This window comes from Hippocampus guttulatus, chromosome 5 (genome assembly GCF_054856545.1).
Source record: "Hippocampus guttulatus isolate MCC_2025c chromosome 5, RoL_Hgut_1.0, whole genome shotgun sequence".
Lineage (NCBI taxonomy): Eukaryota > Metazoa > Chordata > Actinopteri > Syngnathiformes > Syngnathidae > Hippocampus > Hippocampus guttulatus.
Window position 1 is genome coordinate 19741844 of NC_141265.1, and position 17501 is coordinate 19759344.

The 17501-nt window shown below is 42.4% G+C and overlaps 1 protein-coding gene across 3 annotated transcripts; it reads right to left on the minus strand.

Moving 5' to 3' along the window:
* Positions 1–1465: 1465 nt before the first annotated feature.
* On the minus strand, positions 1466–17125 carry erap1b (endoplasmic reticulum aminopeptidase 1b). 3 transcript variants are annotated; one of them, XM_086111867.1, is made up of 20 exons: positions 16907–17123; positions 16077–16191; positions 15401–15904; positions 14970–15108; positions 14698–14832; positions 14106–14226; positions 12848–13002; positions 11701–11814; positions 11093–11224; positions 10883–11014; positions 9925–10008; positions 9682–9848; positions 9493–9572; positions 8840–9023; positions 7736–7892; positions 6194–6378; positions 5952–6113; positions 4909–5049; positions 4057–4138; positions 1466–2799 (listed from the first exon to the last, which is right to left on the minus strand). In XM_086111867.1, the coding sequence occupies exons 3-20, from the start codon at positions 15877–15879 to the stop codon at positions 2629–2631; spliced, it is 2820 nt and encodes a 939-aa protein (XP_085967993.1). In that variant the 5' UTR covers positions 15880–15904; positions 16077–16191; positions 16907–17123; the 3' UTR covers positions 1466–2628. The 3 variants fall into 3 exon arrangements, with proteins under 3 accessions (XP_085967993.1, XP_085967992.1, XP_085967991.1); XM_086111866.1 differs by having other exon boundaries at positions 16054–16191; XM_086111865.1 differs by lacking the exon at positions 16077–16191 and having other exon boundaries at positions 16907–17125.
* Positions 17126–17501: the final 376 nt, after the last annotated feature.

Genomic DNA, 17501 nt, shown 5'->3' on the forward strand with positions numbered 1-17501 from the left:
AAACTTTTGCTCTTGAATCAACCCAAGTTGTTTCAGTGCCCATCGCGTTTCTGTTCGGTCCGACAGAAGACCGTAAGCAATTTTGCCACTGTGAGTATGTTACATCATTACACAGAAATGAAAATGCAGTGGCGCGTAATCTTTCAGTAGACACATGACACTATCACGAGCGGCTGAATCATCACACTGATTAGTGGACGGCAAGACTGCTTGCTGACAAAAATGACACCCAACCCAATGTCAACAGACATTTTTTGCAGCGGTCGTCAGTAGCTAAAGAGGGAGGTCAATCCTTTATTGGTCCCGTAGGAAATTCTGTGATTCCGTAAGACGTTGGTCACCACTTTACACTAAGTGTGCCTTTGTAAAATACTGATTGATCGTCAACGTTTTGTAAATCATTGCCGATCCGCCGTAAATGACAACGGTGGGTGTTGGCTCACTATTTGGCTGATCAGTTGGTCTGGTCTTTTGAATTTCGAATCCAGCCGTGACATAAAAATGGACATGACGCGTTATCACGAGCCTCATGTCCGAAATGCCACGAATGGCCTCACTCGGGACGTTTCTTACACTTGACCGTAAAAGATCAGGAATAAGAACTGAACAGTTGATAGCAGCGCTGCAGATGTGAATAGCGCGGGTGAAATGTGCTTTTCGTTTTATTGTATTTACCTTGAGTTTTTAATTAACTTTCTTTACACAGAGGCTAAGAGGGATCACGTGAGTGTGTCACGCCTTTTCGTGTGAGGTACTGGCACCTAATTTCCTCTCCTCTCCCCCTAAAAAAAAGGACGGTGCTAATACAAAATGATTTGCCAACGTATATATATAAACAATATTAAACATCAAAAGTTCTATTGCCTTTTCTCGTTCCGGACCGAGTCCCATCTTCTCCATAATGGCGGGAAAACAAAACAAAAAAAAAACGTGAGCGCTCACAATTCTTTTCCATGCTGATATTCTTCGTTGTGGAATGAGGAGGTCGGAGCTTCTTACCTTGAGTCGCAGTGACGGCCCTCCTCGGGTGTGGACTCAAGGGCTCAGCGGAGCAGGCGTTGTTCTGACTTGGGTGTGCTGCTGCCAGGGAGCGGCCCGCGGCCCGGTCTGTGCAAGGGTTAAGCGCAGAAAATAAATGAATAAGGTTGACTTTCTAATGCAAGTTGAAGCTGGCACACACGGATACTGCAGATGTGCTGTTTTCTATTATAGTATCCGGTGCCTTTTATTGGTATGTGCCAAAGGTCCAGCGCAAGAATTTATGACGGCTGCAGAGGTTTTAAAGTAAACGCTACCGCCGGCCACGCCGTCTCACCTCAAACCACATTAGACACAGTGAGGTCCTGTGGAGAATTTGTTGACACAAATCAACAGTTAAGCATTTTTTTTTCATGCATTGGGCAGATTTGTGGTAACAAGTATTATGTGCTTTAGTGGATATAAAAAAGTCCACACAAATCAGGGGCGGTTTTAGAACTGTTTTACTCTGAAACGTACTTTGGACAAGAGAGATGTTTCCAATGCGGTTTATTTGTGATGGTCAAAATAAAGATGCGATGAGTCAAAGTCAAATCAAATCTGATGTGCATCTGTTTTTTTTTTTTAAATAATCCAAGTGACACAATGCAACGTTTGCTTGATACATTCATCAAGATTAAAAACAAGTGGATCCCATAGGACATCTGGATTTCCTCATACATTGCAATATGCAAGTGGGTAAAAAAAGTCTCATTTAAACGGCCTGCTGTCACAGGACGTTTCAATCAAATTAAACAAATCACGGTTGTAATGGCGTGCAGATGTGATCGATACCCTGTATATCCATGAAAACAGCAACAATCAACAGCAATGCTCAGGTTCTACAAAAACCTGAAACACCAAGCCAACAGCATGAAAAAGTGACAAGTTGTATCACAGTCATCAATGAACAAAAATAGCAGCGAATTAGCACAAAACAATAGCATTCATCATCGTGAAGAAAATAAATATCAAAGGGATAGTTGGAAACATGTACCGTAAAGCCATTTTCCTAACCGCTTATCCTGTTCAGGATCGGGAGGCCTATCCTTGATGACTTTGGTTAAGAGTAGAATTACACGAGGCACATACAGACAAAAAAAAAAGTAGTCACACTCCCATTCACACTGATGGATGATGTAGAACAGGGTAGAGTAAGAACAGATTACCATGAGAGGGTCCACACAAGGACGGGGAGCACCCCAAGGGTCAGTGTTTCACCCATGAAACATTTAAAGTTAAAAAAAAAAAAACTCTCTCAAAGGACAAAAGCATTTTGACCTCTTTGGCACATGGACATTGAGAAACACACATGGACTTCATATTGAGAAACTCCTGGGGTCAACCCAAAAGTCGTAAAATAACAGTTCATAATAAATTAAAACCCAAATAAAAATCAGTTGAAGACTGCAGGAGCATGAAAGAAAAAACATTTCGGTATGATCTTGAAGCTAGTGAATTATGTAACCCAATGATACTTGGCACAGACTGACATCAAGAAGATGTTTCAATAAAACATGTGGAAGCTCCTCCCTAATTGCGACCCACCTGTCCCCCAAAATATTACATTTTGGGTAAGAAATCTAAAAAGTGTATTTTTTCCCCTCCCGCTTACAAGTCCTCATGAATAAACCTGGCCGTCTGTTTTTTCAGCCAGGACTGCAGCACAGAGAAGTTGGTTTCGCCCCAGCGAATGTTCTCATGGATGGCGTCATAGGTCTGCTGGATACATCGCATCTCTGAGCCCATCTCCACCGTAAGAGAGCTGAAGAACTTCTCCACCTGAGTACACCAATACACGTGATTCGCCAAAGCACAGCGGTAGATGACAAAGTTCTCGAGATGCAATTTTCCATGAAAAATACGACCAACAACTCTCAATCGGATGAGACCTAATCCATAATATGTATCCAAATTTACTTGAGCAGTGGTCCTCAAACACTGGTCAAGGGAAATGGTGCCAGGCAACACATGTTGAGGAAATACATTTTTTGGGAGTTTAATTTATCGTATTTTCCGCACTCTAAGGAGCTTCGAAGTATGGGGCGCCTGATACCCAATGAATGGCCTATTTTAAAACTGTTTTCATATATAGGGCACACTGCATTATAAGGCGCATCGAATCGAAGCTACAATAGTGGCCGCCGATGTGCTATGCATCCACTAGATGGAGCTACATTAAAGGGAATACAATACAATACACTACAGCTTTATCGATATAGAGCTTTCACAACCGCTGCAGCTGTAACAAAGCGCTTTACAGAACATTTAAAATACTAATGCCAAGAAATCAGAATATTGATCCATATATAAGGCGCGCCGGATTATAAATCGCACCGTCGGCTTTTGAGAAACTTGAATGCTTTTAGGTGCGCCTTATGGTGCGGAAGATATGGTAAAAAAAATTTTGGTGTAGCAGAATGCCCCTGATTTAAAGCCGAGAATGTTCACGAAGCCCCTTCCTCACAGGCGTTTGCCAGCGTAATGATTATAGCGGGACATATGTCCAAAAATGTCCATTACCACTCAGGACGGAATGTTAAAAACTGATGAAATTTTTTTGGGGCCAGTGGCTGACTTTTTTAAAGCACACACTTCTGTTTTGAAACCTGCGGTCCAACCGATCATCTGGTATGAGCTCTGCGAAATAAGCAATATTTGGCACATTTTTTTCCAGATTTTTAAACACGTTACAATGTGTTAAAAAAAAAAGACATTCAACAAACAATTGGCCAATTTTTGCCAATTTCTCTCTGTTGAAAAATTAAACAGGCACTCGTGGACAAAGCCTGTAAATCATAACTTTTTTTTGTCAGCGTTAAGAACTCTGACTAAAAAAAGAAAAAAATCCATATTGTCCTTGAACTACTGAATACTCATTAAAAAATAAATAAATGAAAAATAGAGGCCTACAACAGTGCTAACTGACGACACCTCGAACAGCGCTTTGACACAGACCTTATATCAGTAATTGTGCTTTTTTTAAAAAAGTTGTTAATTGTGGATTCTTACAAGACAATAAAGCGTCGATGCACTCACCGACGATAGCATTGTCTTGGTGGAGTAAAGGCCGGTCACGCCCTTCACCATGCGCGCTATGGAGGAGGAGCCAACTTCAAACCTGCAATATCCGTTCATAGAGGTCAATTATTTGATGATCTTAGAGCATATTTCTTATATTTACCGCTAAGTATACAACTGCCCCTGAAACAGGTACCCAAAGAAACTTGGACTGTGGCGATTTGTTGCCAGAGTCCCTTACACTGCATTCACATGACTGACAGGCAGTTTTTTAAAACAAGAGTAGTACAACTAATCAAATTCAAATTGGCATCGCAATGTTAGCACAGTGCAATTGTCAAATCGCAAACGCTTCTCAGGGAGGATTTCATTTTTCTAACACACACACACACACACACACATATACACACTACATATTTTGTACGAGATACGATTATTGTTAAAAAATGATTGCTTGTGTTTGTTAAAAAAATAAAATAAAAAAGGGAAGAGGAGCTTATAAAAAATAATCGCATATTAAATCGGAATAGTGAAAGGATTTTTCGCAATTCAATGATTTTTCTAAATAGTTCAGCCCTAACCCAGAGCGTCAAAATCATTTATGACGCAAAGAAGCTCATTGGACGTCCCGGACCTGACCTGATTTCAGTTCACGCGGCAATTGAGTGTTGGCTATCATTCAAAAAAAATGATAACACTGCTTACCTAATAGAGCCTGAGAGACTTTGGAAATCAGACGGGCACAAGTAAGATGCCGACCGACAAGAAAGTAGTCCACATGTCGACACTTATCCCATTTGCGGTTCAGTTTTGTGATAACAAAAGTATCTTGTACCATAAACGTCACTCATGGCGCGGCTTACGACTGACTTTTTGATCAGGGTCTGCCAATTGGCTCGGAGGAAGTCCCACGCTAGTCTGTGGCCTTGGGGGTTCCTGCTGACAGAGACCAACACGTGTGGCAGGTCTTGAGTTTTAATCACCTCGCCGAGGAGACTCTGCTCCAGAATCCTGCACAGGAAAGAAGAGGAGACCCACTTCTTTTGAAAAAAAGGATTCCCCACTCTTGAGGAAAAACTGTGAAATGTGAAGAAGAGAATGAAGCTGACTAAAATTATTCAAGGTGTGTCTGGTGTCATAAGATTTTCCAAAACATTTTAAAATACTTTTTAACATGGACTTAAAGACATTTATTTACACTGAATTGGTATGTTTTGAATATTTATTCATTCATACAATTCCTTCTGATAAAGGGGGCGGGGGGGAGAGATATTATAGACAAGCACCGAAAAAAATGCTTTTTGTGAGTGATTTTAAAGGAGGAGGGGGAACATATTATACAGGGGGGCGGACGTTATTCACGGGATTTTATGGTAATCCTTTCAGAAGAACCAAACCAAAACAGTTTGAAATAAATACAAACAACAAATGAATTGGATAAATAAGTCATATATGTATCCCTATTTGCTTCACCTTGAATCATTTAGCATTTTTCAATCATCCCCCCATTTCCCATGTCCTAACAGGGGTGTCAAACTCATTTTGGGCGAGGGCCACATTTTAGTTACCGTTTCACTTGGTGGGCCGTTATGACTGAAACCATGTCAAGAAGTCAAGAATAGCGGTTTAATCGACTGTTGCTTATGTTTTTGTCATGAGGGGTTTGGCAACAAGAAAATGCTTAGAATATATCTTCTTTTTTTATTACATATGAGAATTTAAAATTTTGATCGACATTTTAGAAAGGATCATGGAAGTCGACACGTTTGAGCTGCTTTCATGGCCCACCTAAAATGATGTGGTTGACCAGATCCGGCCCCCAGGCCTCAAGTTTAACACCCATGTCCTAATATAATGTCCTAATTTGAGGCGAACGGGACAGACGCGTGCGGCGTTTTTGTTAGCATACGCACCACTTGAGCTTTTGACGCAACGGGCTGCTCGCCAAGGCAATCCTGATGCGGGTCTGAACGGACATTTGCAAGGCCCGGCGGTGGAACTCAAACAGGAAGTCCCACCCTTCCTCTGTTTGAGCCCCGACGGCATACACGGCCAGGGTGACGTCGACGGGGAGGCTGAGAAGCGGAGACATCTTCAGTTCCCTGCATCAGACATCATCATCATCGCTCCAACGTGAGGGAATGCCGGCTCTGACCTCATTTGGCCATCCGAGTCCCTCCACATGTTGAACAGGTGCTTGGCTTTCGTCACACAAGGGGTGTAGTTCCTGACACAGGCGAACATCAGCAGGGAGCTGCGCAGCGCTCGCTCCGACGCCGAACCGGAATCGTCCCAACTCTGACTGTCAATCAAGTGCTTGAACAGGTCTAGCATGAAACTCTGTGGGGGAGGGGGGAGACAAGGAAAAAATGAACTGCACTACTTGGTTGGTACAAGCAGAGATGCTCACTTTTGATTTAGTCTCAACTAGTCGGACGTCTAAAACAGGCCCTTCTTGAAATCCGTGGGTCTGAAGATCCTTTACACACAGGGAAGATACCCAGACCTCCATATCTCGGGATGCACTTTTTTAAAAACGATATGGCACAATTTATTACTGCCTTTAGGTTTCAATCTAAAGTGAGGGACTGTATATAAAAGGCAGCAAGCAGATAATGATATGACACGATGTCATATGACACCAGAGTATTGCGGTACTGGATGTGACTGTGAAAATGTTGCCCAAGAATGTTGAACAGGAAGCAAGAAAGAAAGAAACGAGCAATGAGCCTGAACATCGGAATGGATCTGGACAAAAGCCGAGCGGCGGTGGTTTCTACAAGTTGGAGACGGAGAACAATGCTGAGGAAGTGGAGGAGGAGACAAAAACAGGAATGATCGTTTCTAGATCAAGCAGAGGTCATTCGGAACTCATTTTGAAAATATTAGGAAAAAAAAAAAAAGAAGCAGGAACAAGTTACAATTTGAATGTGTTCATCAGTTAGCGTAGCAAAAGGAGGAAACTTGCCAGTTGGGCCCAAATTGGACATTTCACCGACGGGTGTGATCACTTTTGTTGCCAAGAGTTTCGACTTGGCCCTGACCAATTTAACATTAAAGGCTGGCGAGAGCTAATTGACAATATTTTCAAGCTGTAAGTGACAATTTAATTTAACAGTAATTGCACCCAGGCGGCCCGGTAGTCCAGTGGTTAGCGCGTCGGCTTCACAGTGCAGAGGTACCGGGTTCGATTCCAGCTCCGGCCTCCCTGTGTGGAGTTTGCATGTTCTCCCCGGGCCTGCGTGGGTTTTCTCCGGGTGCTCCGGTTTCCTCCCACATTCCAAAAACATGCATGGCAGGTTGATTGGACGCTCTAAATTGTCCCTAGGTGTGAGTGTGGGCATGGATGGTTGTTCGTCTCTGTGTGCCCTGCGATTGGCTGGCAACTGATTCAGGGTGTCCCCCGCCTACTGCCCGAAGACGGCTGGGATAGGCTCCAGCACCCCCCGCGACCCTAGTGAGGATCAAGCGGTTCGGAAAATGGATGGATGGATAATTGCACCCAGAGTCAATCACTGCTTCACACCCTCTTACAAAAGCTTGCAGAAATGTCCCATTCAGGCACCAAATAAAACCAGTCAGGTGACATTTCAACTCTACAGATTCTTGACTTAATTATCATTTGATGTGTTGTGTCAGACATCACCAACCAAGAAAAGAGCAGTCGTTTGACTTTGGATGGTAAAACTCAGTTCACCTTCATGCTGTCTTCGAGAAGACCAAGTTCCCTCCTCTGTATCAGTTTGTAGATGGGTAGGAGCTCTTGAAAGCCCTTAGTCACTGATATGATGTCCGTCTCCTTGGAGAGATATGCGGTCAGGTCCAGAGCTGTTTCCAGGCCCAGTTTCTTGATACTGCAACATGCACATTTCCAAAAAAAAAAAAGGCGTGTAAAAGCCATGAAAATACAACCCTCGTATTCTGTATTAACAAGCACTTTGAGACAGCATGGTCTCCACAGTCGTTTTTTAAATTTATTTCTTTTCCCTACCTACATACTTGTGGTCAAGGCATTGCCCGAAAAAAAAAAAGTCAAAATCAGGGGTGCCCAACCAGGACTGCTCACAAGGCAACCGCGAGGTGTGTAGGAAAAATATATATAAAAAACTATGACATGACAGGAAGTCAGTGTTAGCAGCTTCGCGACTTTGTCGCTATATTTAGCGAGTATTCCGACCCTCTCGAGCGACTCTTTTTTCAAAACAGTGACTCGTGACAATCTAGCAACTTTTTCTGGTGTCATTGGAGACTGTTGGTGTCTGTGACGTGAAAGCACGTTGTTAAGCCTGTTCTCAATGAGCAGCGCCTGGTACCGCTGTGGCCCCTCCCCCCAAATGAAGCCGCTGCTGGCTGATCCCGCCAGGTTTACAGTCAGGGCTGGATGTAAATGGAAATTTTTCTTTGTCTAAAATAAACAAAAAATGATATCGTATCTGCTTTCTTTTTCTGTTTGGTTCATATTAAGGTCATTTATGGCTATTGCTCATCATGCACATTAGTGTGTGGGGTTGCGATGTTGACACTGGACTGGTAGAGCTACGGAGGTTGGCTGCTTGGGACAAAAAAGGTTGGGCACCCCTGCCCTAAATGTATCGTTGCCTTTTGGCAAAGTCCAAAATTTTCCACTGAAAATACAACCCTCGTATTCTGTATTAACAAGCACTTTGAGACAGCATGGTCTCCACAGTCGTTTTTTAAATTTATTTCTTTTCCCTACCTACATACTTGTGGTCAAGGCATTGCCCGAAAAAAAAAAAGTCAAAATCACTGAAAGAAATAACGCATCGCTCTCGACGTTTACCTGACGAGCCGGAAGACGTCATGGATGAGGCTGGCTCGGTCCTTGCCGCTCAGCGCCGTGTGGTTGTTGTGCAGCAGTTTAATCATGTTCTTCCACCCCTCTTTGCCGTAGTGAACGACGTAGTAGCCGCTCATGTCCACGTTGAACTTGACCCAGTCCACGCCGTTGGGAACGCGAAAGAGATCTGTGGACCAGGAGCTACAGTCAACGCAAATACTGGACACGAGCCCATTTCACTGCAAGCTAAGGTTCAGCAACAAGTGCAAAACACAAACACAATTTTTTAAGCTCAGTTATATTGTTAAAAAAAATCAAGGAAAACAAGAAAAACAATTTTGAACATACAGTATAATTGGAAATAATTGAATAAACCACCTAAACAAACATTTACAGGAGAGGAGGACACTGACCAGAAATAAAAAATCATATCCATTAGTATTCGGAAAGCTTAAAGTAAATTCTCCCCAATAATCAAGTATTTGGATAAAAATTAAAAAATATATTTTCGCATAGTTAAAGACTACACATTTCATTTTACATAATCAATTTATTCTTGACTCCCTTATTATGGTTTCACAGAGGAAATGGAGCCTGCAACAAAAAAAAAATTTGACACCCCTGGGGTCAAGTGGAAAAAAAAAAAAAACACTTACCTACTGCATTTCTCATCAGGTGGTGGTGTGTTGTGGCAGAGTCACTTGTCTTGTATGTGAGTGGAATCTGCCAAACGGGCCTGAACATCACAATTGAAATTAAAATTGTGCAGTTTGACCCTAATGAGGATAAGCAAAAATGAACGGGTGGATGGATAGTATTTATGACTATTTTTTTGTTTTGTTTACGTTTCCACAGGGGCTTTAGTGGCGGCGGACTCTGGCTCCGTCATCAGGTAACGCTGCTGGGTGAGAATGAGCTTGCGCGATTTCAAGTCAATGTTGACTAGCGGGAAGCCCTTCTGTAGCATCCACGTGTCCATGACGGTCTTGATGTCAAACTTCTCGCCATCATACTGTTTGATGGACCACACGAGGCACAAATCAGTCACAACGTACTCATCACATCCGGTGACATTTTCAAGCACGTACGTTTTCTCCCGATGGGAGGATGTGTTTTGAGCAGAATTCTTTCTGTTTCGTCGGCGCGCCTGGCAGATCATTCAGATCGCAAACCTGTGCGAGAAGAGAAGATCGATGAGGAGCGAAGGGTTTGCATCAGCGTTGTTGAATTCAAATGACCTTGAGGCTCTGAACAATCTTGAAAGATGATATATCCCATTAATTTCGTTTTATAGGTTAGGACCAAGTTCAATGCAAACATGGTGGGTTAGCATTCTGCTATTATGCTGCACAGAAATGCAATAAGATCTCAATAGAACTGAAGTTGTCCCCAAATGTAAATGGTTTTAAATCAAGGTTAAAAATGAGGCTTCCCCACGCACCATACCCATGACTAAGGTCTTTTCGAGCATTTCAACACTTCAACAAAAAATGTACCAAACAAAAAAGGCGTGAACATAAGTCAGTAAGTCATAAGTGGCTGTATCACTTTTCATGTGATGTGAAAACAATGATATGTAAGTACGTGGACAGCACTTCTTCAGCTCTAAACTTACTAAGACACTAAATTAAAATATAAAATGTACACAATTACATAATAAAGAAAAAAAACAATTAAATCCTATAACTAAAATCTAGCAGTTTTTTTTGTTTTGTTTTGTTTTTAATTGCAGCCTTGCGATTTGCTATGGGACACTTTTCAGTTCTCGGTGAGAGAGGACACGTGGCAATATGAAAAAACGGCAGCATCCAGAAAAGGACCAAAAACGTCATGTTTTTTCATAAAGCAATAAGCACTCTATAATGTTGTATCAATAAATAAACAAATAAACAAATAAAAATAAACACACAGAAATGGGAAAAGGAACCGGACGCTAAGGTCACATCTCCTCACTAAGGTGCAGTCATGTGTTGTTTTGCACAGAGGATAAAGAATATAGAAAACTACAATTTCGGGGCATTGTCCTCAGATACATGAATGACTCACATTGGTGAGGCTCTCCCACAGGTGGCTGTTGGCGGTGTTTTTGTAGCTATAGCGCTTCAGGTAGCGCAGGATGCCAACCTCGAACACGTCAGGTGTCAGGAAGTCTTTCAGCATGTTCAGAAGGCACGCTCCCTGAAAAAGGAGCAAACCGTGTTCAACAAAGAACCACACGTTGATCGAGGATGCTGCCAACGGGGGAAAAAAACTGACCTTATCGTAGGACACTCTGTCAAACATTTCCTGGATCTCGGTGGGGTTTTCCACAGCGGTGGAAACCGGGTGGGATGAACGGAGACTGTCGACCTCCATGGCTGTGTAACACTTGCCCAAGAATAAGTCGTTCTGAGAGGAGAGAGCCTTGTTGGTAGGTTTTGTACAGCAATGGTCCCCAACCCACGGGCCGTGGACCGGTGCCGGTCCGTGGGTCATTTAGTACCGGGCCGCACAGAAAGAATAATAATAATAATAATAATACATTTTATTTATAAGCGTCTTTCAAAACACCCAAGGACATAGCCAAGTTACATTACTTCTGTTTTATTTATTTCGGAATTTGAAAAATGTTTTATTTTGAAAAATTACTGGATTCTCTGTTACATCCGTTTACAGTGTGTCACTCTTGACGCGGGTCAAGGCGCGCTTCTTGGTCATGTGACAGGTGACCGCTAAAATGAATCCCATGAGCTAGCAAAACGAGTGAAAAACAAATGTCTTGGGAAAGTTTCTTTGGGAAGGGGGAAAGGCCCAGCCAGGAGACAGAAGAGGAGCCTACGACTTTCAAGAAAGAGAAGGCTACATGTAATAGATCACGCTCTCACCACTTGGAACTGCGGGTAGGTGGCGTTGACAGCAATGAACTCCATGAATTTGGCGAAACCCTCGTTGAGCCACAGGTCGTTCCACCACTCCATCGTCACCAGGTTGCCAAACCACTGCACACAGAAGACAACGGAGATTCTCATATAACAGGACGGTGCATCGAAAAAGTTTGCACCCTTGATCACATGCCAGGTTTTTTTGTGATGTAAACACAATTTTATTTTGAAACAAAATAGAGAATATTTCTTACAGAAGAAACCATGTGAAGTTTAAATAACCTAATGTGAACCTTCTTGTTGGGTTTTATTTCTTATTATCGAGCGACAGACAAAGTCCTATCATTGGTGAGTCATTTTAGAACAGACCCGTGGGCTATTCATTTACTCATTGTTGCCGCTGGCACCGTTCTTTTTTTCTTCTTTACAGACGATGCAACAGTAATAACGCAGGCATCCGTGTTTCTTTTGTCTTCCTCCCTCTCTTTGTTTCCGTCTCACATAGCGGCTCACTTGAGGAGGAAGGCGTGGAGGAGAAAATTAATTGAAGACAATTAAAAAAAATGAAATAAAAAAGAGTTCATTACATGTGTCATCCTGTATTGATGCTTATTAAGCTTTGACGCCTTAAAACCACAGTCAAGCATCAAACCGGTAATCGGCCCATACCAAGTCCAATGAGATCTACAGGTCTATAGGTCACGTTAATGGTGTAAAAAAGTTTTGAAGTGGTTGATCCACCCATCCATCCATCCATCCATTTTCTAATCCGCTTATCCTCACGGGGGTCACGGAGGTGCTGGAGCCCATCCCAGTCATCTTGGGGCCACAGGCGGGCAACACCCTGAAGTGGCTGACAGCCAATCGCAGGGCACATGTAGACAAAGAAGCCTTCCCAATCACTGTCACGCCTAAAGACAATTTAGAGCTTTCCATTAAGCTGCCGTGCATGTTTTTGGAATGTGGGAGGAAACCAGAGGACCCAGAGAAAACCCACGCAGGCATGGGGAAACTGCACATGGGAAGGCTGGTCTCTTTGTTTTTGAAATGACTGGCATTTGAACAAGGGGTGCGTCGACTTTTTAGGATCCGCCGTCGATGTGACAAGTGACGTCTCCTTGCGATGTGTGTTGCGTTGCGGCGCTCTTGCCTGATGCGCAAGCTCGTGAGCGATAATCTTGGCGATGTGCACTTTGTCAGTGACGGAGGATTTTTCAGGGTGGAAGAGAAGGGCCGACTCCCTGTAGGTGGTCAGGCCCCAGTTCTCCATCGCTCCCGATTGGAAATCGGGAATAGCAGCCAGGTCTGCGGGGAGCACAAACAGACATGGAAAGGAAATGCACAACCTTTACAACGCCTACACACAGGCTGCATCGTTTCAAATGTCAATATCCGAGTAACTCCGAAGCAAACGAGATGAAACATAAAATACAGTGATCCCTCACTATTTCGCGGTTCGTTTATCGCGGCTTCGGTGCATCGCGGATTTTTTCAAACATTCATAAAAATTTTTTTTTTTTGAAGTCCACAAAAATCTGTGTCTAAGTGTGTGTGTGTGTGTGTGCGTGCGCTATGCTCAAGCGCAAAGGCCCACGCGGGGCTTTTTTTAAAAATATATGTAAATTGGTAGCTACTTCGCGGATTTTCGTTTATCGCGGGTGATTTTGGTCCCCATTAACCGCGATAAACGAGGGATTACTGTATTGATCAAAATTCCAACCCCATTTTCAGACGGATAAAACTTCACTTTATGTTCTTGGAAGGGTATTTATTCCCTGTGACACGCTGCTTGTTTTTTCCTTTTTGAATTTTTGTACCAAATCCGCTTTTCAGTTGGTGTGTATTCACGCGAGCTTTGTTCAAGCATTTCCTAACACACGGAATGCCATTTCACAGCTAGTAAACGTCACACCGAGGAAATAAAAATAGGAAAGCCTTCAAGGAATTTACATTTGCGTTGAACGATATTTAGCTTAATGAGACGCATCTTGTTAAAAATTGAGATCGTTCAAATGAGTAATGGCTGTGTTATTAGATGAGACAATGTCACGTTTTTGGTGGCACCCTGTACGACGCGTTATGAAATGATTCTTTCCATTTAACTGCTGTTGACATATACACAAAAACATCATCTAGTAACCACTCCTCCAACCACGACAACCATCACCTTGCATGATAAAATAAACTAGAAATAGTCCACAGAGACCAAGGAGACCAAGATGACCAGTTACTTGTGAGTTAAAATTGTTGTGGATGATTGTTGAATCCTAAAACACCAACTATATTTGATCCAATAAGTTTGAGGCGGCCAGGGTATGAACAATGTCGCCGATTTGCATATGAGACTAAAATGTTACGGCATGTCACATTCCTATCATCCATTGTCAAATACTGAACAACGTGTTCACCCTGTTTGGGGAGTGGGTAAGGGATGTTGAAGTAGTCGTCGTAAAAGTCGAGCAGCTTCACGGCGGCGTCCAGCGCGAAGTCCGTCTGGTTGATTTTCTCAGCTACGGCGTAGACGGAAATCTGGTGGCAATCAGGAATGCATGCGTCAGTCTTTGCTCCACGCGTTTCTCCGTAATGCTAAAAGTCAGGATGCTAACATTCGAGGATGTAAATGGAGATTTGTTGAACTGAAACATTCAAATCATCTTTTCACATTGAATTTAATTGAAGTAGAAATTCCAGCCACCCAGCCCACAAAAAAATGTTTGTTTGTTTTTTTAATGAGAAAAGTAGTACTGTATAAAATTGTACTTCATCAAAACATACAGTGACATTATTAAACAGTTTTTGCCACATTTTTTATTCCGATTCAATAGACATTGTGCTGGTGGTCCTGGTGTGCGCGCATGCATGGCAACCTAGGGGCCGTTTAATACGGGCACTCGGATATATGGGAAGATGGTCACGGAAAATATGCCAGCGTGTTCTCGTTCTCTTATTAGTTCTGAAGATTGCGGCAAAATGCTGAGTCTGATTGGAACGGCACCTCACCTTGACGCCATGTTGGGTCGTCTTGCTGACGGAGTGGAAGTCAGACACGATGAAGGCGACCAAATACGTGCTCATCTTTACCGTGGTGGCAAAGTGATCCTCAAACACATTTCCGGGTAACGCCACTGTTTTTATCTATGAGGTAACAGATATAGAGCAACATATTGTATAGCAGCAGTGACAAAACTTGAGGAACAAGTGGTGTCAGTTCACATTAAAAAAAAAAATCTGAAATAGTAAGTGGTGAAATAGTCGAAATGATTGGAGAGTACCTTGGGCATATTGGAGATGGCGATATGTCGTGCCTCGCGTACAATGGAGATGGTGAAGTTGGCTTTGAAGGCGGGCTCATCAAAACAAGGGAAGGCTGTTCGAGCAAACGTGGCTTCAAACTGCGTCGATGCCAGAGTCCTAATAACGGCGACAAACAAAATACACAATATGACAACGATAACACAGTCAAGAATCCACCTCCCCAAAAAAAAGTGGCGGGGAAAAAAAATTGTCATACAGTTAAACAAATCCTAATGGACTAAGTATATAAAACAATCAAATGTTCTGCCTGTAATTTAGGATTGGATTATTCTGCCAATTATCGGAATCCATATCAGTTTCAAAGGATCCGTATTGGTCAGGGCTGACATATCACCATTGCAAAAGCCCCCCCCAAAAAAGGGACTGAAAACCATATACTAAGGCTTACCGGAGCTCCCCGCTGCTGGTGCGGTAGCTGCTCTTATAAAAACCGTGGAAGCTGTCCGAGAGGTTTGCGGCAAACTCCATATGAACCTCGTAGTCCCGCCCTTTGGGGATCACCTCGTGTGAGAGCAGGGCAAGCTGCTGGTAAACAGAATTCTCGATAACCTCAAGAGACCTCAACCCGTCGGGCATCTTGAGCTTCACGTTGAAGGTCTTCAACTGCTTTGCATGTAAAATTATGGCTTTGGTCTCTTCGAGTACATCCAGCTGGATGCGAACGACTCCGGTGAAGCTCAGAGTGGTCAGGTTGGGGTGAATTGTCAGGTCGTAGTGCACAGGTACGACCGTTTGGGGGAGTCTCATATGAAGCCAGGGGAACGGCTGAGCACCGTTGATGTCATGCCAGTTTAAATGTGGAAGCTGTGCCCCCAACGCCTGGCCGAGGTAAAGAAAGACCACCAAGCAGAGAGGAGCCACTAACATGGTGGCTGTTGAAACATGAACCCACCTGTTGGAATAAAAATCAACCACAATCACACAAGAAATGCGTTACCGGTCTTTTTTTTTTTAAGGATTAAAATGAGTATGTGACAAAGTGAGTAATGTTTTTTTTAATTGCTCTGAGCTGAAAATTTGAGCAGAGTTGAGATCAATTACCTGACGGTGTTGAGATCAATTACCTGACGGTGAAATGAGGTTGGGTTCAGGAATGTGTGTGTAAATGGTAATTGTCTCAAAACGGGGCCAGGGTGTTGTCGATCTTGTGGTCAGATAAAGCTCCAGGACCCTTCGACCCTGAAAAGGAGTGTCGTAAATGAATCAATGGATTAGAACAAGGATAGTAATATAAATATCATATAATATAATCTCAATATCTACCAGTACCTCCAAGGAACCCAGCCATACAAACACCAAAAACTTATAGCACAATTGAAAACGTCATTTCGGTCAATTTTATTTAAACAAAAAAACTAAATTCAATAAACAAGAAAAGTCCAGTCACTTTGATTTAAAAAAAGTAATTACCGCACTCTGGCTGACTGGGAGTTTTTTGCTAAAAATGACTTGGGTAGTAATGATAATAACGAAAGCATTTTCACATGTCCTTCTTGATGTTTTCATCGATTAAGTTAGTCAAAGAAATGAATGTCTAATTTTATAACGATCGTCCCACCGTCAATGATTTCAAGTTTCCTTGTTGCTTCTAGTTAGTTGTGTTTGACTGAGTAGCCAGTTGCAGTGGCACAAAATGTTAACGACAAAAAAAATAATAATAATACAGTCACGAAGATTAACGCAGTTTTGCATGCAGGCTCGCTTCATTCATGTTAGTCTTTTGACGGAAGCGATAAGCGTAAACTATTTCCGCACGTATTTAGTGTTCAGCATTAATATGAATAAGCCGTTGTCAAATGTAACCGATAAGGTTCTACAACGCCAACTCTTTATTACTTTTTACACCGCGATACTTAAGTACACTTAAATCAGAGTCAATACAAATTGTGTTTACCGTTTCGATTTGGACGCAGTCGCTCCACTGACTGGAGGTAGAAAGAGCAACTGAAAGCGAATGGGCTGACAGAGCAAATGCATGCTGGGAGAATTCAACTTGTCCTTCTCATCAAATATCACCAAGGCGGTCTTCTAGGAGCAGTCTAACACTTTAAATTGGTAAAATAATATTGTTTTAAACCCCACGGTGTGTCTCTCCTTGGTTACGCGTGGTGTTTTGTTTTTTTATTTGTTTGGTTATGCAATACCCGTAGTGACCACAGGAAGTAGCACTGCTCTGATAAGAGGAAGTAGAGGTACTTTGTCAGAGTAAATGTAGGAACATCCAAGAGTATTTTAAAAACTTTTATTTTATTTACATGTAAACAAGATATAAAAGTAATGAAATCTTACAATACATAAAAAATTAACATTGAAATAGAATATATGTTGATATTTATGTGGAAATTGCTTTTACAATGTTCTCGAAATTACAGTCGGGTTTTATGGCCTCTCTCTTTTTCCTTATCATCTTTAGCAAGTTGGACAAAAAAAAGTTTAGATTCGATAAAAAGCAGTAGATATTTTAGGTTACGACGTCGCTCGGAACTTGC

What these genes read in the sequence shown, in the direction of transcription:
- erap1b (XM_086111865.1), bottom strand. Translation starts at nt 16,989, where the DNA reads ATGCATTTGCTCTGTCAGCCCATTCGCTTTCAGTTGCTCTTTCTACCT. An exon ending in CGACCCAACATGGCGTCAAG is followed by an intron (nt 14,227 to 14,697) that starts GTGAGGTGCCGT and finishes GATTGCCACCAG; the next exon opens with ATTTCCGTCTACGCCGTAGC. An exon ending in ACAGAGTGTCCTACGATAAG is followed by an intron (nt 11,015 to 11,092) that starts GTCAGTTTTTTT and finishes CTCCTTTTTCAG; the next exon opens with GGAGCGTGCCTTCTGAACAT.